Source organism: Mirounga leonina, unplaced genomic scaffold, assembly GCF_011800145.1.
Source record: "Mirounga leonina isolate KUSES-001 unplaced genomic scaffold, KU_Mleo_1.0 Mir_154, whole genome shotgun sequence".
NCBI classification, from domain to species: Eukaryota; Metazoa; Chordata; class Mammalia; order Carnivora; family Phocidae; genus Mirounga; species Mirounga leonina.
Window position 1 is genome coordinate 51,384,231 of NW_023270389.1, and position 25,804 is coordinate 51,410,034.

The 25,804-nt window shown below is 39.2% G+C and overlaps 2 protein-coding genes across 4 annotated transcripts in view; one reads left to right on the plus strand and one right to left on the minus strand.

Moving 5' to 3' along the window:
* Positions 1-10,797, plus strand: part of MRPS14 (mitochondrial ribosomal protein S14) — a 29,342-nt gene extending 18,545 nt beyond the window's left edge. For 2 of the 3 annotated variants that reach the window (XM_035010753.1, XM_035010754.1), the window contains exon 3: positions 10,409-10,797. In XM_035010753.1, coding sequence (XP_034866644.1) covers positions 10,409-10,591 — 183 coding nt within the window. In that variant the 3' untranslated portion in view covers positions 10,592-10,797. The remainder of the gene's footprint in view (positions 1-10,408) is intronic. The other variant, XM_035010756.1, reaches the window with a different exon arrangement.
* Positions 10,798-14,321: 3,524 nt separating this feature from the next.
* On the minus strand, positions 14,322-25,436 carry CACYBP (calcyclin binding protein). The gene is made up of 6 exons (XM_035010752.1): positions 25,199-25,436; positions 21,281-21,500; positions 17,653-17,749; positions 17,302-17,401; positions 15,967-16,064; positions 14,322-14,917 (listed from the first exon to the last, which is right to left on the minus strand). Exons 1-6 carry the CDS (start codon positions 25,217-25,219, stop codon positions 14,761-14,763), a joined length of 693 nt encoding a protein of 230 aa, XP_034866643.1. The 5' UTR covers positions 25,220-25,436; the 3' UTR covers positions 14,322-14,760.
* Positions 25,437-25,804: the final 368 nt, after the last annotated feature.

Sequence of the window (25,804 nt, forward strand, 5' to 3'; positions counted from 1 at the left end):
ACGACGTGGATGGAACTAGAGGGTATTATGCTAAGCAAAATAAGTCAGTCAGAGAAAGACAAGTATCATATGATCTCACTGATATGAGGAATTCTTAATCTCAGGAAACAAATTGAGGGTTGCTGGAGTGGTGGGGCGTGGGAGGATTGGGGTGGCCGGGTGATGGGACATTGGGGAGGGTATGTGCTATGGTGAGCGCTGTGAATTGTCTAAGACTGATGAATCACAGACGTGTACCTCTGAAATAATACATTACATGTTTAAAAAAAAAAAAACAGGGCGCCTGGGTGGCTCAGATGGTTAAGCGTCTGCCTTCGGCTCAGGTCATGATCCCAGCGTCCTGGGATCGAGTCCCGCATCGGGCTCCCTGCTCCGCGGGAGCCTGCTTCTCCCTCTGCCTCTCTCTCTCTCTCTGTCTCTCATGAATAAATAAATAAAATCTTAAAAAATAAATAAATAAATAAATAAATAAATACAGTAAGAAGGGAAAAATGCAAGGGGGGAAACTGGAGGGGAAGACGAACCATGAGAGACTATGGACTCCGAGAAACAAACTGGGGGTTTTAGAGGGGAGGGGGTGGGGGTATGGGTTAGCCTGGTGATGGGTATTAAGGAGGGCACATATCACATGGAGCACTGGTTGTTATACGCAAACAATGAATCATGGAACACTACATCAAAAACTAATGATATAATGTATGTGACTAACATAATAAAATTAAATTAAAAAAAATAAGACAAAAAATAAAAAAATAAAAATGCCTGCCTGTTTCCTAAGTTTATGAATCTTGTTTCCATCCATTTCTCGCATATTTCCATCTGGATGGTGTAGCAGGTAAATTAAACTTGTTCATATGTCCAAAACTTAAAAGAAAAAAAAAAAGACTTTAGAACAAAAACTGTAGCAAGAGACAGGGGCATTACATAATGATAAAGGAATCGATCCAGCAAGAGGATATCATAATTGTAAGTAGCTCTGTACCCAACATAGGAGCACCGAAATACATAAAGCAAATATTAATAGATATAAAGGGAGAGATTGGTAGTAAAACAAAGTGGTAGGGAGCCTTAACACCTCATTTACCTCAGTGGGTAGACCATCAGAAAGAAAGTCAATAAGCAAACCATGGCTTTGAATGATACATTAGACCTTACAGACCTAACAGATATATAGAGAACATTCTATCCAAAAAGGCAGAATACACATTCTTTTCAAGTACACAGGGAACATTCTCTAGGATAGATCACATGTAAGGTCATAAAACAAGTCTCAATAAATATAAGAGGATTGAAATCATATCAAACATCTTTTCTGACCATAACCGTATGAAACTAGAAATCAGTTACAAGAAAAAAACACACTTGGAGGATAAACAACATGACACTAAGCCACAAATGAATCACGAAAAAATCAGAGAAAATAAAAAAATACATGGAGACAAATGAAAACAGTGAAGTCCAAAATCTTTAGGACACAGCAAAGGCATTTCTAAGAGGGAAGTTTAAAGTCATACAGTCCTACCCCAAGAAACAAAAATCTCAAAACAACCTAACCTAACACTTAAAGGAGCTAGAAAAAGAACAAATCTCAAAGCTAGTAGATGGAAGGAAATAATGAAGATCAGAACAGAAATAAATGAAACAGACATGGGGAAAAAAAAAACAATAGAACAATGATAGAGCTGAGTTCTTTGTAAAGATAAATAAAATTGACATTTAGCCAGATTTACCAAGAAAACGGAAGGAATGAAATCAGAAATGCGAGGAAATAACAAATGACATTACAGAAATACAATTGATAAGAGAATATTTGAAAAATTATATGCCAACGAATTGGACAACCTAGAAGAAATGGATGAATTCCTAGAAACCTGCAATTTCCCACAACCAAATCAGGAAGAGATAGAAAATTTGAACAGACTTATTACTAGAAATGAAATCGATTTGATAATCAAAAAACTCCCAACAAACAAAGTTCCAGGACCAGATGTCTTCACAGGTGAATTCTACCAAACATTTAAAGAAGAGTTAATATCTATTCTTCTTAAACTATTCCATTAAATAAAAGAAGGAAAACTTCCAGATTCATTCTGCATGGCCCCTGTTACACGATACAAAAACCAGACAGAGACACTACAAAAAAAGAAAACCACAGACCAAAATCTCTGATGAACATAGGTAAAAAAAAAAATTATTAAAAAAAATTTAGCAAAGCAATGTCAACAATACATTAAAGGGTCATTCACCGCGGTCAAAGGGATTTATTTCAGGGATGCAAGGGTGGTTCACTTTTGGCAAATCCATCAACATGATACTTTAACAAGAGAAAGGATAAAAACCATATGATCATCTCAGTAAATATATTTGACAAAATATAACAGCCATTTGTGATAAAACTCAACAAAGTGGATTTAGAGGGAACATACCTCAACATAATGAAAGCCATGTATGAAAAATCTACAGCCATCGTCATACTCAGCAGTGAAAAATTGAAAGCTTTTGCACTAAGTTTGGAAACAAGACAAGGATGTCCACTTTCACTACTTTTATTCAACATAGTACTCTTAACTGCAGCAATCACACAAGGAAAAAAAAGAAGAGGCATCAAAATTGGTAAAGAAGTAGTAAAGGGGCGCCTGGGTGGCTCAGTCATTGGCTGTCTGCCTTTGGCTCAGGTCGTGATTCCAGGGTCCTGGGTTCCAGCCCCGCGTCAGGCTCCCTGCTCACGTGGGAAGCCTGCTTCTCCCTTTCCCACTCCCCCTGCTTGTGTTCCTGCTCTCACTATCTCTCTCTGTCAAATAAATAAAATCTTTAAAAAAAAAAAAAAAAAAAAAGTAAAAACTGTCACTGTTTGCAGATGACCTGATACTATATAGAGAAAACCCAGGAGGACCTGCGTGGCTCAGTTGGTTAAGCATTCCACTCTTGGTTTTGGCTCAGGTCATGATCTCAGGATCATGAGATTGAGCCCCGTGTCAGGCTCAGTGCTCAGCACAGGGTCTGCTTGAGAGATTCCCTCTCTTGCTCTCCTTCCCCCTCTCCTCCTTCCCCCACTTGTATGCAGTGCATGTTCTCTTTCTCTAAAATAAATAAATAAAATCTTAAAACCCAATGACTCCACCATAGTCTATTAACAACTGATAAATGATTTTAGTAAAGGTGCAAGATACAAAATTAATACGCAGAAACCTATTGCATTTCTATACATTAATAATGAAATAGCAAAAAGAGAAATTAAGAAAACAATCAATTTACAATTACACCAAAAAGAATAAAGTACCAAGGAAATATTCTTTAATGCTTAATAGTTTGTGTTAATTTAGTGGCTTTCATATGCATTTTATTTAATTTATGCACTTTTAATATGTTAATTACTGTGCTTTCTCACAGTCTAGCACAGGGTCCATCATACTTGTCATATTTAAGTGAATATAATCACATAGTAATATGCACATATAAATAAATCTCTACTGAGAAATCCTTAATGTAAGCTTCTGTAGTAATCTCTTTTTCCTCCATCTCAACCACTTTTGCCCTTACCAGCTTCATTCTCTCTATTGCAAATGATCTTTTAAAAATGTAAATCTCATCTGATCCCTCATCTTTGCTTCTCCAGCAGTTAGAATCTTTACCATAGGTGTCAGGGCTCTATTACCCTTCTCCAGCCTCCTCTCAAACCCATTCCCTCTTACTTGATCTGCATCGGGAGGTTTCAGATTTTCATGACTCATAAGTCATATGGGAAATAACCTAACTTTATACCTTAAGGAACTAGAAAAAGAAGAGTAAACTAAGCCCAAGTTAGCAAAAGAAAGGGAATAACAGGGGCACCTGGCTGGCTCAACCGGTAGAACATGCAGCTCTTGATCTCAGGGTCATGAATTCAAGCCCCACATTGGGTGTAGAGCTTACTATTAAAAGAAGAAGAAGAAGAAGAAAAAAATCAAAGATTAAAGCAGAAATAAATGAAATAGAGACCAGAAACACACTAAGGATCAATGAAACTAAGAGCTGATGTTTTGAAAAGATAAACAAAATTGACAAATCTTTAGCTAAACTAAGTAAAAAAGAGCAAGGACTCAAAATCAAATGAAAAAGGAAACATTACAACTGATATTACAGAAATACAAAGTATCATAAACTGATATGAACTGGGTGGGGCACCTGGGTGGCTCAGTCAGTTGAGCGTCTGCCTTCGGCTCAGGTCATGATCCCAGGGTCCTGCAATTGAGCCCCATATTGGGCTCCCTGCTCAGCGGGGAGCCTGCTTCTCCCTCTCCCTCTGCTGCTCCCCCTGCTAGTGCTCTTGTTCTCTGTCAAATAAATAAAATCTTAAAAAAAAAAAATATGAACTATTATATGCCAACAGATTGGATAACCTAGAAGAAATGGATAAATTCGTAGAAATATACAGCCTAATAAGACTAATTGGAGGAGAAATAGAAAATCTGAACTGACCAATAATGAATAACGCTATTGAATTAGCAATCAGAAACCTTTCAGAAAAGAAAAGCCCAGGACCCTATGGCTTCATGAGTGAATTCCATCAAACATTTAAAGGTGAATTAATACCAGGGTGCCTGGGTGGCTCAGTTGGTTAAGTGTCCGACTCTTGATTTCTGGCTTGGGTCATGATCTCAGGGTGTGGAGCCTGCTAGGATTCTCTCCCTCTTCCCTTGCCCCTCCCCCTTCTAAAATTTTTTTTTTTTTTAAACATTAAAAAAAAAAAAAGGTGGATTAATACCGATACTTCTCAAACTCTTCCAAAAACTTGAAGCCAAAGGACCACTTCCAGATTTATTTTATCAAGCCAGCATAACCCTGTCATCAAAGCCAGGTAAGAACAGTATAAGAAAAGAAACGGGTGCCTAGGTGGCTCATTCGGTTAACCTTCTGACTCTTGATTTCATCTCGGTTGTGAGATCGAGCCTCGTGTTAGGCTCTGCCCTGGGTGAGGAGCCTGCTTAAGATTCTCTCTCTTCCCTCCTTCCCTCCTTCCCTTCCCCCCCCCCCCCCTTTCTCCCCCTCCCCCCCCCCACCCTCCCTCCCTCTCAAAAAAAAAAAAGAAACTATAGGCCAATATCCCTGAAGAATGTAGATGCAAAAATTCTCAACAAAATACTAGCAAAATCATATAATAGCATATGTCATCCACCATGATCAAATGGGATGTATCCCTGGGATGCAAAGATGGTTCAACATATGCAGATCAACAAATATGATATACCACATTAATAGAATGAAATATAAAAATCATATGGTCATCTCAACAGATGCAAAAAAGCATTTGACAAAATTCAACATTATTTCATGATAAAAGCTCTCAAGAAATTGGGTGTAGAAGAAACGTGTAACAAAATAATAAGCCCATAGCTAACATTGTACTCAGTGGTGAAAGGTTGAAAGCTTTTCCCCTAAGATCAGGAACAGGAAAAGGATGTCCCGTCTTGGCTCTTCTATTCAACACAGTACTCAGGCAAGAAAAATTTTTAAAAAGGCATTCAAATCAGAAATGAAGAAATGGGGCACCTGTCTGGCTCAGTTGGTGGAGCATGTGCTCTTGTTCTCAGGTCATGAGTTCAAGTCCTACATTGGGTGTGGGGGAAAAAAAAAAGAGGTAAAATTGTCTTTGTTTGCAGATGTGATCTTACACATGGAAAATCCTAAAGACTCCACCAAATACTGTTAGAACTGACCAACGAATTCAGTAAAGTTGAAGGATACAAAAATCAGTTGTGTTTGTATAGACTAACAACAAAATATCTGAAAAAGAAATAACACAATCCCATGTTACAGTAGCATCAAATTCAGTAGAATACTTAGGAATAAACTTCAGGAGGGGAAAGATCCGTATGCTGGAAACTATAAGGCATTGATGAAAGAAATTGATGAAGACATAAACGAAAAGATGTCCTGTGTTCATGGGTCAGAAGAATTAATATTGTTAAAATGTCCATACTTGGGGCACCTGGGTGGCTTAGTTGGTTTAGTGTCTGACTCTTGATTTCAACTCAGGTCATGATCTCAGGGTCATGAGATCGAGCCCCGTGTTGGGCTCCGCGCTCTGCAGGGAGTCTGCTTGGGATTCTCTCTTTCCCTCTCCCTCTGCCCCTCCTCTCTCTCTCTCTCTCTCTCTCTCTAAAATAAGTCTTGAAAAGAAAAGGAACTGTCCATACTACACAAAGCCATTTATAGACTTTTTGATAAATTCCAATGGCATTTTTCACAGAAATAAAAAAAAAAAAATCCTAAAATTCATATGGAATCACAAAAGAGCCTTGAATAGCCAAAGCAATCCTGAGGAAGAACAAAACTGGAGGCAACATACTTCCTAATTTAAAACTTTAATATAGGGGCTCCTGTCTGGCTTAGTCAGTGGAGCATGCGACTCTTGATCTTAGGGTTATGAGTTCGAGCCCTGTGTTGGGTGTTGAGATTACTTAAAAATAAAATCTTTAAAGAAAAAAACACTTTATTACAAAGTTGTAATATTCAAGATAGTATACTGCATAAAAACAGACACCTAGAACAATGGAAGAGAAGCAAGAGCCCAGGAAGAAACCCATTCCTATATGGTCAACAAATATTCAACAAGGGAACCCAAACTACTTAATGGGGAGAGAGTAGTTGCTTTAATAAATGATGTTGGGGAAACTGGATGTTCATGTGCAAACGAATGAAATCAGAGCCCTATCTTACACCTCACAATAATTAACTCGATGTGTGAAAACTTAAAAGTAAAACCTGAAACTGTAAATCTTCTAGAAGAAAACATAAGGGAAAAGCTCCTTGACATTGGTCTTGGCAGTGACTGTTTAGATATGACACCAAAAGCACAAGCAACAAAAAGCAAAACATAAGAGTAAATGCTTCTGCACAACAAAAGACCTGATAAAGGGTTAATATCCAAAATATATAAGGAACTCCTATAGTTCAATAGCCAAAAAACAACACTTAAGTTGAAAAATGAACAGAGAACCTAAATAGACATTTTTCCGAAGAAGTCCTACAAATGTCCCCTACAGGTACATGAAAAGATGCTCAATATTACTTATGATCAGAGAAATGCAAACCAAAACCACAATGAGATATCACGTCATATTTGTTAGAATGACTATTATCAAAAAGACAAAGGATAAGTTTTGGCGAGGATGTGGGGAAAAGGGAACCCTTGTTCACTGTTGGTGGGAATGTAAATTGGTGCATTAATTATTGAAAACTGGAGGTTCCTCAAATAGTTAAAAATAGAACTATCCATATGGTCCAGCAGTCTACTTCTGAGTATCTGAAGAAAATGAAAATAGTAATTCGAGAAGACATCTGCACTTCCATGTTCACCACAGCATTACTCACAATAGCCAAGATATGGAAGCAACCTAAGTGTTAGCAAATGAATGTGATATTTATTCAAAGAAAATGTGGTACACAAAGGCACAAACAATATGCAGTGGTGTTTTGCCTTTTGCAATAACTTGAATGTACCTTGGGAGTATTATGTTAAATAAGTCAGAGAAAGACAAATACTGTTTGATTTCACTTACATATGGAATGTGGAGTAAGTTGAACTCATAGGAACAGATTAGAATGGTGGTTACTGGTGGCTGGGAGGTAGGGGAAATGGGGAGATCTCAGGCAGAGATTCATCTCTATAAGATGAATAAGTTCTGAGAATCTAACATATAAAATGGTAATTATAGTTAATACTGTATTGTATGTTTGAAAGTTGTTAAGAGAGTAAATGTTAAATGTTCTCATCACCAAAAAAAGTAATTATTTGGGGGTGTTGAAGGTGTTCAGTAGGCCTTATTGTGATAATTATTTTGTAGTGTATACATGTATCAGATCATCACAATGTGTTCATGATGTTACATGTCAGTTATATCTCAATAAAGCTGGAGAAAAAACATATGGGGAGACAACAGAAATATGTTCACATATTTTCCAAATTACTTAAACAAGAATGTATATAGTGGTGAAAAACTGGGGGCTTTTCCTGTAAGAACCAAAACAAGACAAGGATGTCTACTCTTGCCACTTTTATTCTACATAGTACTGGCAGTCCTAGCCACAGTGATCATACAATGAATCAATGACATCCAAATTGGTAAGGAAGAAGTTAAACTGTCACTATTGGCAGATGACATGATACTATAGAAAACCCTAAAGATTCCACCAAAAAACTATTAGAAATAATAAATGAATTCAGTAAAGTTGCAGTATATAAAATTAATATACAGAAATTATTTACACTTCTATACACTAATGGCAAAGTAGCAGAAAGAGAAATTAAGAAAACAGTCTCATTTATAGTTGCACCAAAAACAATAAAATACCTAGGAATAAACTTAACCAGGGAGGTGAAAGACGTGTACTCTGAAAACTATAAACACTAATGAAAGAAATTGAAGACAATACAAATAAATGGAGAGATAGTCCATGCTCATGGGTTGGAAGGATTAATATTGTTAAAATATCCATACTACCCAAAGCATTCTACAGATTCAGTGCAGTCCCTATCAAAATACCAACTGCACTTTTCACAGAATTAGAACAAATAATATTAAAATTTTTATGGAACCACATAAGAGCCCAGATAGCCAAAGTAATCTTGAGAAAGAACAAAGCTGGAGGTATCCCAGTGCCAGATTTCAAGATATACAACAAAGCAATAATAATCAAAACAGTGTGGTACTGACACTGAAATAGACATATAGATCATTGGAACAGAACAGAGAGCACAGAAATAAGTTAATCTACAACAAAAGAGGCAGGAATATACAATGGGGAAAAGACAGTCTCTTCAATAAATGCTGTTGGGAAGCTGGACAGCTACATGCAAAAGAATACAACTAGACCACTTATACTATATGTAAAAATAAACTCAAAATGGATTAAAGACATAAATGTGAGACCTGAGAGCATAAAACTCTTAGAAGAAAATATAGGCAATAATTTCTTTGACATTGACTGTATCAACATTTTTCTAGCTATGTCTCCTCAGGCAAGGGACACAAAAGCACAAATAAACTGTTGGGACTAACACCACAATAAAAGCTTTTGCACATCAAAGGAAACCATCAACAAAGTAAGAAGACCTCCTACTGAATAGGAGAAGGTATTGCAAATGATAAGAGGTTAGTAGCCAAGATACATAAAGAACTTCTACAACTCAACACCCAAAAAAGCAAATAATCCAATTTAAAAGTTGGCAGAGGACCTGAATAGACGTTTTTCCAAAGAAGACTTCCAGATGGACAACAAACACATGAAAAGATGCTCCACATCACTCATCATCAGGGAAATGCCAGTCAAAACTACAAGATGTTACCTCACACCTGTCAGAATGGTTAGAAGTAAAAAGACAAGAAATAACAAGTATGGGCAAGGATGTGGATTAAAGGGAAACTTTGTGTGTGTTAGTGGGAGTATAAATTGGTATAGGCACTGTGGAAAACAGTATGGAGGCTGCTCAAGTAATTAAACATAGAACTATCATATGATTCAGTAATTCCACTACTTGGTAGCTGCCCTATTCATAAGAGCTCAAAACTGGAAGCTACCCAGATGTCCATCAGCTGTAGAATGGATAAATGAGGGCGCCTGGGTGGCTCAGTTGGTTAAGCAACTGCCTTCGGCTCAGGTCATGATCCTGGAGTCCCTGGATCGAGTCCCGCATCGGGCTCCCTGCTCGGCAGGGAGTCTGCTTTGTCCTCTGACCCTATCCCCTCTCATGTGTTCTCTCTCTCTCAAATAAATAAATAAAATCTTAAAAAAAAAAAAAAAAGAATGGATAAATGAATTACGGTATATTCACACGATGAAAATCACCACCAATGAGAACGAACGGATTACAACACATGCAACAGTATGGATGAATCTCACAAGCATATTATTGAATGAAAGAAGCCAAAGAGAAATGAATAAAAAAGAATGCCTACTGTATGGTTAGATTTATATGAAATCTAAACACGGAGAACTCATCTGTGGTGTTAGTAATCAGGAGAGCTGCTGGCTAACAGTGTCTGTGGTCAGTGTCTAAAAGGAGGCACACGTGGGGCCTGGGGTGCTGCTGATGTTTGTTTGCATTCCAGTTGCTTATTACAGAGATGTCCTATTAAAAGTGAATGAGCTTTACACTTAATGGTCTGTGGATTCTTGTATATCTGTGTTAAATTTCTATAAAATTTTTAAAGATTGTATTGGGAGCATGCCAAACATTTCTATCATTTTTTCCGGTCTATTTGTTTCTACCCAGAGGTTAAGGTTCACTACTGTGTCTAAGGTTCTTTGGGGAAACTGGCTATATTAGTGAATCTAGCCCTTTGTTCCCTGACTCTAAGCATTGACTCAAGCATATAGAATAACTGTGTGCATGTGATCTGTGTAGTAATGTTGTGACTTCCCTTAGGAAGTGGCCGATGGAGAAATTGCTGCCCTTCCCCGGGATAGCTGCCCTGTTCGAATCCGAAATCGGTGTGTTATGACGTCCCGTCCACGTGGTGTAAAGCGGCGCTGGAGGCTTAGTCGTATTGTCTTCCGTCACTTAGCAGACCATGGGCAGCTGTCGGGGGTCCAGCGAGCAATATGGTGACCCGCTCCAGAACCTACTGAGCAGGGAAGCCAGTTCTGGCAAGAAGAGGCTTCTCTAATAGACAAAAACCTAGTTTTGTAGGGGTCCAGTATGGGAGTCTAGTCTACCTGATGCTGCCTACGGTTAAATTACCTTTTAATTTTAAATTAAGAAATTTGGTGGATGTTTCAGTCAGTGAATTCTGGCTCTCTGTGAATTATCTCTTCTCTTGGACTTAAAAATTAACTGTACTGTTTCCATACATACTACAAGGAGTAGAGTAATAAAAAATATTCTGTGAAAATATTCTCTGTATGCCTGCCTTTTCCTTCATGCTGCATCTTTTAGCAACATATGAAGGGTTCCTGTATTTTTAAGGGTAGTATTTCATAAAGCAGTATTATCTGATAGTTAATACAGCTCATGGACAAGTAGCTCATCTGTGGCAGTTTGTCATCCTGGGCTGGCTTCCCTGACCTGCACAGCGCACCGTACTGCCAGCTCATCGTTAGGGAAACGATGTGTTAGAAGGTACAGCTGATGTTCCTGGGTGTCTAAGTCATGCTCCACTTCTCTGTGTGATGGCTGGACAAGAGGCAGAAGCACTAAACATTTTCTTGTTCCATCTTTGATGGCCTTTAGGACAGAAGGCCTCTTAGAGCCCCTGAAAATCAATGCAAACAGGAAAAATTTTGTTGGAATAGTATATATTTTCTTTATTCTGGTTTATCTGTAACAGAAATGAGTAAAGGTAGCAAAAGATTGTCTTGTTCAGTAACTCAGCAGTGATCAGCCCATTGATAAAAATGCCCGGGGTGTAAGTATGGAAGCAGCCACTTCACATCAGGCAAGTGTTCCCGGAGCTGACATCAGAACTTCAATCAAGAGGCAAGGGACGAGATTTTTGCAGAGGGAACCGGGGAAGCGGAGGCACAAAGACATCAAGGAGTGCGATGGCAGCCCCTCCGTTGTATGAGAAATATGAAACGCGAGACAAAGCCCATGTCATGGAAGATACCACAGTATGTGAAGGTAAGACTGAATTGAAATACCAGCTATTGGGAGAGTTTTAAGCAGAGGAATGACCTCATCAGTTGCTCTCCAGATAACTGACAATAGTGTGGTAGATCTAGACCACGAGTGGAAAGGCTCCATGCAAGATAACCAGTTAGGAGGGATGTCATAATTGTTCTGGAAAACCAGGGCCTTAACAAAGGGAGTTGAGGCAGACAAGAGGATAGATTTTAAAAAGTCTTTAGAAAGAAAATTGGGTAAGACTTAGAGACTGATTATATTTAAGAGGTAAAGGGAACTGTGGGTTTCTGGTAAGGGTGACTGGATGGATGGCAGAAGGCAACCCCCAGATAGAAAATATGGGCAGAAAAGAATCAGTTGGGAGGAAACTGGGCATGTGAGGTCAGGTTTCAGTTGTGCTGTTTGAGATGCCTTGTCTTCCCAGGGAGAGGCCTGGTGTGCACCTGGGTAGCAGTCTGGAATTTTGGTGGAGATGAAGCTGTGAGAGAATTCTCACAAACCTTGGAGTCATGTTTCCCAAATTTATATTACAGCTTACCAACTGGAATGCTCTAGCTAATATCCCAACTAGTAACTAGGGTTAATCAGATTATAACTAGAACGTCCCATTTGTTGATTTCTGGTGTATCGATAGGACACCATCTTTTTGTTTTCGTTTGATTCGGGCATCCAAGCATGATCCATCGATTTCATTTGGTTGCTGTACCTGTCGTTCCTGCTTTCTTGTCACTGGTTTGTTGGAGGAGCCAGGTCATTGGTCCTTACGTTCTGCATGGAGCGCTGGGTGTTATACACAAACTCATGGGGATTAACATAATAAAATTTTTTTTAAAAAGGCCAACATTTGGCTATTTGCTTCTTCATGTGTCCTTTAATTTATTCCCCTGTCCCTAAAAACTTGTAGTTACACTCAGAGGCTTGACTAGATTCAGGTTCAGTTTTTTAAGGAATGAATTTTCCCGAGTGTGCTGGGTACTATTTCCTGTGCCATCAGAAGGCAACTTTCTGGTTGTCCTCCCACTGCTGGGTCCTGTATCCTGTTAACTTGATGAAGGATATTTGGTATTTCCTCACTTTATGGCCTAAGAAAATGCAGGCTTACCTTGTGTATTTTCTGCCTCACATTTTTTCAAGGCTCCCTGGTCCTTGTAGTACAGAAGTGTTGAGACTGTATCTGAGCACTAAGGGTGCTGCTGTTTGCTACTGAATTCTGAATTGTCATTGCCTTTATAAAGGCCCTTTTGGTGGATGTTGCTAAGAAATGTGCATTTAAGAAAAATAATGTAAGTTCGTATCGATTCTGTACTTGTTAAATATAAGCTCCTAATGACTCGTTATTCATTACCTTTATCATATAATACATAAAAATTGCTTCAGCATATACTTTTACTCCTAAGTGATCACAGTGTTAAGACTTCTGTGGGTCTTTGGACTCCTGTCGCACTAGCAATGGAGAGTCAAAATACTGTGTTCTAAAGTCACTTGCAAGTATGTCTGTCACAACTTGATATGTTAGGTTTGTTTTCAAATGTTAGGATTACTTTTTATTTAGCTTTTAAATGTTAAAATTTTAGATGGTTCTAAAGTCGGAACTACAGACAAAAGTACACTCACAAGTATGGTTTCCATCCCACCTCGTTCTTTTCCCTACTGGTAACCATTTTTATTAGTTTTGGCTTACTCTTCTGGTTTCTTTTTGAAGTAAGTAAATACGTGTATGTCTGTGTATTCACATGTCTCACCCTTTCGGACACTAAGGTAAGTATACCATAAACAATTTTCTGCACTTTGCTTTTCCTGTATCCCGCTGATCATTCTGTGTATGTAGAAATAATCATTTCTTTTTGTGACTGTAAGGACCCCCCATGTAGACATATCTGTTTATTCAGCTAGTCCTCGATTAATTGACATTTGGGTATTTCTATTTCTTTGCATTTATCATTCATTTTTGCCATTATTTATTTTTGAGGTTATGTTAAATGTTTAACAGTTATCCTATATGTTAATTTTAAACCCTACCAATTTTTACCCTACCACTTTTACCAGATTCTATTAATTCTAGTAGTTTTGGTCAATCCTCTTGGATTTTTCCTATGTATGTTTAATCGCTTTCTCTTATCTAACTGACAAATACAAATGGAGATCACAGGCATCTTGCTCTTTTTTGTGTGTGTGTGAGAGAATGAGAGAGAGCACGAGAGGGAGGAGGGGCAGGGAGCCCGATGCGGGACTCGATCCCGGGACTCCAGGATCATGACCTGAGCCGAAGGCAGTCGCTTAACCAACTGAGCCACCCAGGCGCCCGGCATCTTGCTCTTAACTGTGGATTTTTAGGGGGAGTAATTCTAAAAGAAATCCTCCCTTTTAATAAAAAGCCTTTCCTGGCATACTCCTGGATAGACAGAACTATTCCATTGAACAAAAACCTAATCAACTTTATTGAACATAGCAATAGATGGGATTTTTATTTATTTTTGCTTTATGGTTATTGCTTTTGAAAATCATCTGATCCATGGTAACTTACTAATTGGTACTACAGAAAGATGTTTTCCTTTTCTTGTCAAGTTTAGATTTCGTTTTTATTTCTAAGCATTTAAATCTAGAGACAAGTATTTGTGACTGGATTAGTAGGCCATGGAAATGTGTGGTATGTGTATTACTTAAGCTGCTCATAGAAAACTATGGCAACCTTGAAGCACACAGGTACGAATTTGCATTTTATGCAAAAATTCAGGTTTTATTTTTACTTATTCTTACAATTGTGGGAGCTGGTATCAGGAACTTATAGGCAAATATCAGGAACTTATAGGCAAAAACTTTTGTTTTCTACATCTTAGCTGAACAAAAATACACAATGTGGCATCATCATTAGGCAAGACTTGCTTTTTTACATTTCACACAAGAATACCATATTATCCTTTTTTGAACAAAATGCCCAGATTACTAAGGAAACCATCTTTGGAGGAAATGTTTAATAAGCATATTTTATTTAAATAAATCCTCCAGGAGGAAATGGGAGCATTCACTGCCTTTACTTAGAATAAGAAGGCTATGTAAGCAGTTATCTGTCAAATTTATCTGTGCAGCTCACCAACATTTCCTCATTGGAAACATCAATATTTCCACATCGCAGTTCCCAAAATGACTTTAAAGTCTCAAAATTCTGTGTCTCCTTTGGCTTGCTTCTCTCTTGATTCCACCCAGGCTTTATTAATGGTTCGTTTCATGTCATCATCTCCGTCTTCATAAATTTTCTTTAGAACATTCATCAATCCCTCACTAGGATCTGTTTCAGTGTCATAGGAGGGCTTTCTGTGGGAAAAAAAACACAGTTCTAAATGATCCCATTTACTGATATGGTCCTCAATATAATCAATGCTTCCAGTTCAATCCATGTCCAAGCAGGGCCAATTAACTTTATATCTTCACTTATCTCATTCAGTGCCAGATCGTGTAACTGGGCACTGAGGATACAACAAGAGAAAGACATGGTCCTGTGCTCAAGTAATTTGTTCTAGATGTAAAATCAAATCAGATACATATATTTCCTAACTCTAGCCAACCAAGTGCACCCCCGGCTACAGGGGAGGAGTGGAAGGAAGGAGGAAGGCTGAACGACTCAATGTAGGGCATCGTCAGTGCAGGACATTTCAGGCAGAGGAACAGTTTGACCTAGAATGGAAATATCTTTAAATAAACACTTTTTAGAATAGCCATTAAGTAGGATAAAAATATTCTCTTTCACTCTGCACCAGTGACAATGAAACTAATTACATATGAGAAACTTCTGTGGAATTCAAAATGTTGATCTAGGTATCTGGACCTCTCTTGAGACTAATGGAATCTCTGGGAATGGACACAGAATCTGTATAGAAGCAGCACAGGTGGGGCACCCGGGTGGCTCAGTCACTTAAGCACCCAACTCTTGCTTTTGGTTTCAGCTCAGGTCACGATCTCAGGGTGGAGATGGAGCCCCGTGTCAGTCTCCACGCTGGGCGTGGAACCTGCTTGGGATTCTCTCTCCACACTCTGCCCCCCACCGCCCCCTCCCTCATGCATGCTCACTTGCTCTCTTAAGGGGGAAAAAAAAAAGCACCACTGGCCCAGGGTTAAGAACCAATACAAAAAAGCCAACCAAAACTAAAGCCCTCCGTAAAAAGCAACTTGCTGGATCTGTGCCCTCCTTAAATACATTGACAGTAGAAAGATACAAGATGATGATTGGGTTACTCAGTGGATATTAAGAGGTAAATGGTCAAATTACAGATTATACAACTCTTACCCATAACAGCAAAGTGTTAAAAATCTACAGTCCCAGCAAAGAATACATTTAATTCTTAAAGACGTGAAAGTAAACTTACTCTTTCTCTTTGCATTCTTTTTCAACCTGAGTCAGGTAGTCCCAACGTGTGTTTTCTGCTTTCTTTCTACATAAGATAAGAACTGTATCTGTCTTGACCTGGAAGAAAAGCAGGAAAACAAGTACAACTTACAGCACATGGAGATAAGCATGGGTATTTGGAAAACATTTACGCAATCAAGTTACTATTATGTGTAGGACTGGTTTTAGGTGGTACTAATACTTAACGAATAGGACTCATGAAAGAGAACGTAGACAAGTAAAACTGGAATACCTTCAAATATAAAGACAAAAACCAAGACAAAAAAGGTATTAATGGGGTTTGTTCTTCAGGAAAGGCCTCTGTGAGGTGAAATCTGAGCTGTGGCCCAAGATCCAGAAGAAAGGGCATAGCAAGGAGAAAGGCTGTAAAACGGGATGATTCTGGTGTGTCTGACTTAAAAAGGAAAAAAGTGGTAGGATTTTGGTGATTGAAGGACAGAGTAATACAGTAAGGCGGAAATCAAAATAGTACACAACTCTTTCAACAGTGATCCATATAATTCCTAGGATTCTTTTGAGTATTTAACTATGAGATTAATGGATAAAGAAGGAAGCAGTGAGGCACAAGCTAATTAATGTTATATTCTAATACTGCCTTTAAACTGCTATAGAACTATGTAAACACAGATGGCAGAATGGCACATCTATGTACCAGATGTATTAAACCTTATTTAAGTAGAAAAGAGATTATCTGAGTTAGTGAAAAGTGTGAATAATAGTTTAAAAGGCCATTTATTTTTATAGATTTTACTACTTCTAATTAGGCTAAGTGTTTAAGCCCTCTTATGTATCAAAAATTAAGCACTTTATATATATTTCATTTCAGTATATAATTTCAACTTTGTACAATGGGAATAGTTTATCTTACAAAGGAGGAAACTGAGGCGCACAGAATGATTAAGTGAGGTACCAAAAAGTCACAACTAGTAAGTGGCAAAACTGGCATGAAAACTCAAGTCTCACTCTTAACCAATTTTAAAAGTTTATTCCCTTCTTGATTTTAATGCAATATTCTTAGAATAATCTATTCTTCTAGAGGCAAGAGTTGACACAGGCCAGATAGTTATTATTTTAGGTTTCTGGTGCAGCTACTTAATTCTGCCATTACAGCGCAATCACAGGCCCAGACAACACATAAACAAGTGAGCACAGGCGTGTTCCAATAATATAGCCATCAGGCTATAGTTTGCTGATCCCTGTTACAGAGGATAAATTAATTCTAGTTCCTCTCAATTCTAAATCAACCAGGTTCAATTTAATGAGGTTTCACAATATGACAAAAAAGTAAACTTACTTTTTTTGAACTGCCTTCCACAGAGATGGGTTTTAAGAGATTGTTCACAATCATGGAGTAACTCTTCCCATTTAGATTCTTTACCAAAAGATCAAATGACCTATAATACAATAGTGAATACATTATCTTTCTGGCTCTATGAGAGGTGCTCTATAGCTCTTGTGGAAAAAAGCCACAAGTTTTATTTTAGGATGTGCATTTGGCCATCCCTGGTGATAAGATTAGCCTCTTCAAAGCAGGTGTAAAGGAAAATTCTAAATTTAAGCAGGTTTAGAAACTGAAAAGAAGAGAACCAGTAATAAAGCAATCTCTGACTTAATGATCACTATATTTCCCATCGTGAGAACTCACCTCTCTGTGAAATGCACCTGCACATTCTCGGTGGGGACCTGATGAACTCCAGTTAAGGTAATGTAGATTTTCACAAACTTATCTGACTGATCCCATCCTAGTAACAACAAAAAAGGGACATGAGTAAAGTCTCATACTATCTCTAGAACAATAAATGCATATGGCTCCTAAAACTGGAGGAAACTAAATTCTGGAATAGAAACACAGGAAAAATTAAAATATAAGAAACTTTCTAGATGGAGAAATTGAGCTTCATAGCAGTTAAGTAATCTACAAAGTTAGGCATCTAGCTAGTGGTAAAACTTGGATTCAAATCCAGGTTTACTGAACACAAAGCCCATTTTTTGAAGGGGGGGAATCAGAGGGGAGACGAACCATGAGAGACTATGGACTCTGGGAAACAAACTGAGGGTTTTAGAGGGGAGGAGGGTGGAGGGAGGGGTTAGCCTGGTGATGGGTATTAAGGAGGGCACGTATTGAATGGAGCACTGGGTGTTATATGCAAACAATGAATCATGGAACACTACATCAAAAACTAATGATGTAATGTATGGTGATTAACATAACATAAAAAAAAGAGTAGCCCATTTTTCTAACACCACTCACACAAACTCAAAATGGATGAAAATGTGAGACATGAAACCATAAGCTCCTAGAAGAGAACATCCACAACAATGTCTCTGGCACTGGCCATAGCAACATTTTTCTAGATGCGGCTCCTGAGGCAAGGGAAACAAAGCAAAAACAGTACGACTATACTAAAATAAAAAGCTGCACATAAAAGGATCACCAATAAAATGAAAAGGCAACCTAGTGAATGGGAGAAGATATTTGCAAATGATCTATCTGGTAAGGGGTTAATATTGCAAAATACAGAAGAACTTGCATACAACTCAACACCAAAAGCCCCCAAATGATCAAATTAAAAAATGAGCAGAGGACCTGAATAAACATTTCCCCAAAGACAACATACAGTTAGCCAACAGACACATAAAAAGATGCTCAACATCACTAATCATCAGGGAAATACCAATCAAAACAGTGAGATGTCACCTTACATCTGTCAGAATGGTTAGAATTAAAAAACAAACAAAACCCCAAAAACCTGAAATAACAAATGTGGGTATGGATGTGGAGAAAAAGGAACCCTTGTACACTGTTGGTGGGAATGTACCAATGTAAATTGGTACAGCCAGTGTGGAAAACAGTATGGAAGTTGCTCAGAAAATTCAAAATAGGGCGCCTGGGTGGCTCAGTTGGTTAAGCGACTGCCTTCGGCTCAGGTCATGATCCTGGAGTCCCTGGATTGAGTCCCGCATCGGGCTCCCTGCTCAGCAGGGAGTCTGCTTCTCCCTCTGACCCTCCCCCCTCTCATGTGCTCTCTCTCATTCTCTCTGTCTCAAATAAATAAATAAAATCTTTAAAAAAAAAAAAAAGAAAATTCAAAATAGATATGCCATTATGATTCAGTAATTCCACTACTGGGTATTTACTCGTGTAAAATGAAAACACTAACTTTAAAAGATACATGTACCCCTGCAGCATTATTTATAATAGCCAAGAGAGGGAAGCAACCTAAGTGTCTGTCAACAGATGAATGGATAAAGATGTAGTATATATGACAATGGAATTATTACTCAGCCGTAAAAAAGGAGATCTTGCAATCCATCCAGAACAGCATGGATGGACCTACAGAGTATTATGCTAAGTGAAGTCAGTCAAATGGAGAAAAGTCAAATAGCATATGATTTCATTTTATGTTGAATCTAAAAAACCAACAAAAGCAGAAATAGACCCATAAACACTGAGAACAAACCAATGGTTGCCAGGGTTAAGGGGAGGAGATAGGCACAGTGGTAAAGGGGAGTGGGAGGTACAGGCTTCCAGTTATGGAATGAATAAAGTGGGGAGAATAAAAGGTACGGCACAGGGAATATACATGATACTGTAATAGCACTGTACGTGATACCTGAGGTGAGCACAGCCTAACAGAGGTGCTGGATCATTACGCTGTACACCTGAACGTATGTCTCACTGTGGGTCAACTATACTCAAAAAAATTAAAAGAGCAGCTCATTTTCTTTTTGTGGAAATTTTGTCCTATACCTAAATATCAATAATTCACTACTAAACTGGATGTCTAAACATCAGTATTATCTAACTTCATAATCATTTCTACTTCTCTAAACAGTTCAAAGGCAATCATTGCTTTCTCAATTCCCTTCACTGACACAGTAAAATACAGAGTCCCGATCATCCAAATCTAATTTGACTAACCTAGATGAATTCTGTCAACTAAAAACATACAAACTTCACATAAAAAGTGAATAAAAATGAATAATGAATATTGTATATATAGGCTCTCTGTATATCCTTGACTGTTCCTTAGTCCTATAGAAAAAGTGTAGTGTTAATTTAAAAAAAAGACATCCTAGAAGGTTCTGCAGACCTTCATCTAGTTTCTTCCCATTCATTCGATCCATCCTCCACATTGAGGACAGTTTCTCCCTTAACACAAATCAAGGTTGCTGGGCATATGCCATAATCCTACAAGCTCAGACCAGCTTCCTTTGGTCGAATAAGTACACAGCATATCTCCTTATTGTACTATACTACATCTCTCTTTTTAAAAATAGATTTTATCTATTTGAGAGAGAAAGAGCACACACAAGAGGGGCGAGGGACTTCCCGCTGATTGGGAAGCCCAATGCGGGACTGGATGCTGGGACTCTGGGATCATGATCGGAGCCGAAGGCAGTCACTTACTGAACTGAGCCACCCAGGCGCCCACTATACTACATCTCTTAAGCACAACACACACTACTTTTCATTATGACAATATGGAAAATACATGCTGCCTTTCATGGCTCTATGCATGTCCTCTGCTCACTCGATCCCCCCTCCTTTTCTTACACTTGCCGAACTCACCCTTCAAACTCAAATGTCTAAGTCTCCATTACATCAGCTGTATTCCCACAAAACTTCACAAACCTCTATTCACTTCATTCGAGCAAATATTAATTACTATGTGCTAGATACTGGGAGCACAAAGAAAAATGACTGTCCCTCCCCTCAAGAGAGCTCATCAGATTCAAGTTGCACTGTTCCAAAATGATCTACTGAGAGAAAATGGTATCATTACATGTTATGGTATTAGTTGTATGTCTGTGTCCTAACCACACCATGAGCAAGGACTGGGTCTTGGTCACTGTGTATCCACAAGCCCAAGCACAACAGTGGCATAGAATAGGCACTCAGAAATGTTTCTCAGATTTGCCTCAATTCCTTTCCTTAGATAATACTGGTGGTTGTTAGGCAAAATAAAATGCAAAACAGGATTAAAACAAGAAGCTGTATTCCTTATATGCTGAACATATTTCAGAATAGGTTCATTCTTGTTGCTACTCGTTACAGAAGATCATCTTGCTCTTGTTGATAGCTTTTAAATCTATTCTTTCCTTTTTCATCTCTTCCAAAGCATCTTAATAAATAACAGTAGGTCTTCTCTTTCAAACTACCAAAAACAAACACTGAGACTATTTTAAAAATTGACTTTGTTAGTGGGTCACTACTCACGAATAAGTTCCTGGGAGGCAGAAAGAACTGGATATAGGATAGGGAGTCATACCGTAATTACTGATTTTCACTGTATATCCTGTTGTAATGGGAGCAACCACAGCAGCTGGCTTTTCACTGTCAAGAAGTTCTGCTTTTCTCTGTGATTTCTGCTGCATCTTGTTCTTGATTTCTGTCTCAATCTTGGATTTTTCAGCTGTAAGGGCATCACGTACTCTTTTTCTAGTGGCTTTTTCCAGCAGCACCTTCACCTCTTCTAAATCTTTCTGTAGCTGTGTTAAAATAGAAGGAAGTTAGCTATGATAAATAAAATAATAACTGGATATTGTGCCTATTGGTCATTTCAGTTTACTGAAGAGCTAAGAATTAAGAGATTCATTTAAATTTTCCAGGGTTGGGTTGCAACCTGAGATTCTTTTCTCAGCCTATTGAACTGTAAATAACTGAAGCTTCCTATTTTTTTTTTTTAAAGGAAAACTAAATCTTAAACTAACAGTAATTAATCAAGCCTAAATTTTCCAGTTTGGTAGCTGCCTTTGTTTTAGAACGGTTTATTGACAAGATACTGTTGTGATTCATAAAGTTCGATGAAGGAATCTGAAGAAAAATTTATGGATTTCCTTATAACATCTGTTCCTAATCATCAGGTATTAGGAATTTTAAAAATCTTAAAATAAAAAAGATGAGTGAATACATGATGAACATGGTGAAATGCTACAGCAACTTTACTGAGGTAGTCTACTTTCTGTGATTGTTCCTCACTGGTTCCTACCCCAAATACTACACATTAAAAAGTTTGCGTTTTTAAGAGATAAAAAAAATAAAGACATTTCAGCTTTTAAGAAAAAGTCTTGTTCTGAATCTCCAGGTTAACGTTGCAGTCAAAAGTCTGGGTCTTGGTTGCACCACAGAGGAGAAAAACCTAGGCAAACAATCCAAAATGCGACACAGTCCTGATCACTGAAAAAAACCACCTGTTCTTTTCTCCTCATGCCAATACATTGCCTACCAGTGTCTATTTCTACTTTCTAGAGAGAGGGCCAACATTTTATGACGTTCAAGAGTTAAAGACACTATTAGATAATTATAATTAATCAGCTTAAAACCTTTCCCCCGTTATCCTCTGACATACTGCAAATGCATAAGATCCTTACAAACAAGGGTTTCATTTTTCTTAAAATAACTTTACATTCTGGCTTGATAATAGCAATTTGACATTATATACTATAGCCTCAGAGCATATAAAAAAACCTCAATATAAAAATCTTTAAATGCTTGATAACTCAGTATAATGTCCAAGTGGAATTTTAAAGTCTTTGTTTCTTAAGTCTTACAAAATGTAATAACAGAAAAACAAATGCTTTTTACCCTTATCCATTTAACTCTGACGCCCTCATTTCACTTATCAGTAACTACTAGGATGTTTATTATCTACTCCTCTCACCCCAAAACCCATACTGCTAAGACAAAGAATCCTGCAATTTCATCTTTTGAGCACAGAACCAAGATGCCTTCGTTCAAAGCAGTATCTTATTATGATCTTAAAAATTCACAGATTCTATTACCAATATGATAAAAATATTGAAATGTAAAAACAGTGTATTTGTTCCTCAGTAAGGATTCAGTTAACAACAACAAAAAATAGAAAATATATCAAGTCTTAAACAAGATGTTTTATTTCTTGACTGGATAGGAATCTTTTTTCTAGCAGGCTTCTTAACTCTGAGAATTAAGCAAGGGATTCTCAGTCCCTCTTTACAGCCAGTTTTGGCTCTCTTGTACTACAAAAGGAAGGGAGCCACTCTAAGTCTGAAGCAACCTTCCAACAGGCCTGTTTTTAATTCCACAGTTCTATTATTTGCAGACCTGAAACCAGTAAAATTGATCCCTTTGGTACTTTTCCTGCACACATACTTGAAGATGTCATAGATAAAGCAGTTTCTCATCTAATTTACCTTAGCATTCATTTGTTTTCCTTATGCAACATCACGCATCCCTTTTATCCCCACCCATAAACACATTCAAGCTTTTTCTTCTCTGAGTTCTTCACCAGGAAGCATTGAAACCAAAGTGCCTCAAAATGAGCAAAGGACTTGAACACAGCCATCAAGCACATGAAAAGATGCTTGACAATCTTAGTCATTTAGGAAATGCACATCAAAATCACAATAGGATGGCTAACATCAACCCCCCTCCCCCAAATAACAAGTGTTAAGAGGGTGGGCAGATATTGGTACCTTCATACGTAACTTATGGGAATGTAAAGTGGTGCAGCCACTTTGAAAGAGTTCACAGGCTCCTACAATTCCACTCTTGGGTACGTACCTCACAGAATTGAAAATACATGTCCACATAAGAAGCTATACACAGTATTCATAGCGGCATAGTTCATAATAGCCAAAAATCAATCATCCAAATGTCCATCAACTGATAAAGGAGAAACAAAATGTGGTATATCCATATAATGGAATACTATTCGGCCATAAAAAGGAACACCTGCCACACCATGGATGAACTAGAGATTATCTTAAGTGAAAAGAGCCAAAAGCAAAAGGCCACATTCTGTAAGATTCCATTTACATGAAATGTCCTGAATAGGCGAATCCATGAGACAAAGTAATTAGTGGTTGCTGGAGGGAGCGGAAGTACGAAGGGACTGCTTAACAGACACTTAATAGGTCTCTTTTGGGGATGATGAAAATATGGAATTATACAGTAGTGATAGTTGTGCAACACTAAATGTACTAAAAATAGACACTTTAAAATGGCTAAACAGTGAATTTTATATCAAACAAAAACAACCTCTGAAGTGTCCCTAAGTGTATTTTAAAGTACCTCAACTGAGAAAAATCCCTTATTTCGAAGAGGATTAATAACTGAGCTATCCACATGTGTGACTGTGAAGTCACTGCAGAGACTGTTTCCTCAGGGCACACGGACACCCAAGGCCTATCTTTAACACGTAACATAAACCTGGGGCAAGGTATCCAGTATAATACACACGTACACACACACATTTTCTTCATTTAAAGATGTTTCCAAGTCAAGTATGGGATTTCTTGGCCTTGTTCATATTGAGGAAGAGATCTCCAGAAAACAAATCTAGTTAATACCCAACACTTTACTGTGAATAACAGTATCATGTACTGACATCCTACTTAGGCCAGGAAAAGAGCAATGCAAGTATTATTCTTATTGTGTAACTGTGCAAACTAAGTCTTCAAAAAAGTTAAGACGCCCCTGGTTCAGAGTTCATAGACCTTAAAAGAGAAAAAGGCTATTTCCCACCGCTAGTTACAACCTTTCAATTTATTTTTAAAACGCATCTAGCAGATTGCTGTTTGCCAAGCACTGTTTTCAACATTTAGGACTATTAGCTGGTCTAACTATGAAATGGATACTACTGTGGCACAGAGACGCGCAATAACTTGCCCGAAGTAACCCAGCTACTCATGTGCACTGAGAAAACACGACTAGGAGAAGTCAAGTGCTGGGAGCAAAGACTTCTCACCTTCCAACCGCCTTCTACGGTGGAATGACCCTCGGTTTCTGCAAAAGCAGCTTCACCTTCCCGGGCTCGTCTAGCAGGGGCTGACGGAGCCTGAGGAAAACGTGAAGGTGACCAGCTCGCCCAGGTCCACCGCGGGCACTACCTGCAGCCGGGGACCGCGACACTACCCCGAGCACCCAGCCCGCGGGGCAGGGACCACCGGCAAGGCCGGGGCTGAGCGCCGGGTGTCCATCGACAACTTTCCCGGGGCAACGGAGGCCGGAAGCCGGGGGAGGCCGCTGCAGGTGGGCGGCTGGGCGGCCGAGAAGCTCAGGGACCCGACGACACAGGAGGGAGCCAGGGAGGCGGCCGCCGGGCACCTCAGCTAGGGATACAGGGCGGGGAGCGGGCGCGAGTACGGGGCGACGGCGCTCAAAGCCCCGCACGGCCGAAGTGAGGAAGATGAAGCCGGACCCTTACCTCTTCCAAAGCTGAAGCCATGGTCGGGCTGATTAGGCAAGGCCCGAGCTGCAGACACGCAGGGGAGAGAACAGGAAACACCGCACCGAACGCGCTTACCCGGACGCAGGCCCCACCCGCACGAGTCGCAGCTCTCCAAGCCTGCGCGCACACCCGACCCGGCGCGAGACCCGGCCCGCCTCCCGCACGCGGCGCCTCTGGAACCTTCGCGAGTCCCTCGCCGCCCCACCACCCCCTAGCCCCCCCTCCCGCGCGCGCGCGCACCGCCCGCCTCCCTTAGCCCCGCCCCGCCGAACCTGGCCCCGCCCCGCCCGCCGAGCCTCCTAGCAACGCTCAACTCTCGCGAGCAAACCAGCAGCTCGAGAAGAGTAACGCCTCTTCCTCCCCGCCCGGGCAACTGTACGTGTTATACTTTGACCTCGCGTGTCCCGGCTGCGCAGACGCAGCTCAGAACCGCCGTCTTGGCGTACCTTAACGCAACCCCGGAAATAACGTACTGGTCTTCGGGGGTCCAAATCGGAAGTTGACTAGAGAGTTGGCTGATTCCGTCCCCTCTAGGGCACCGGGTCGGCTAGGCAGCCATCTTATCTAAAGCTAATTTGTGAG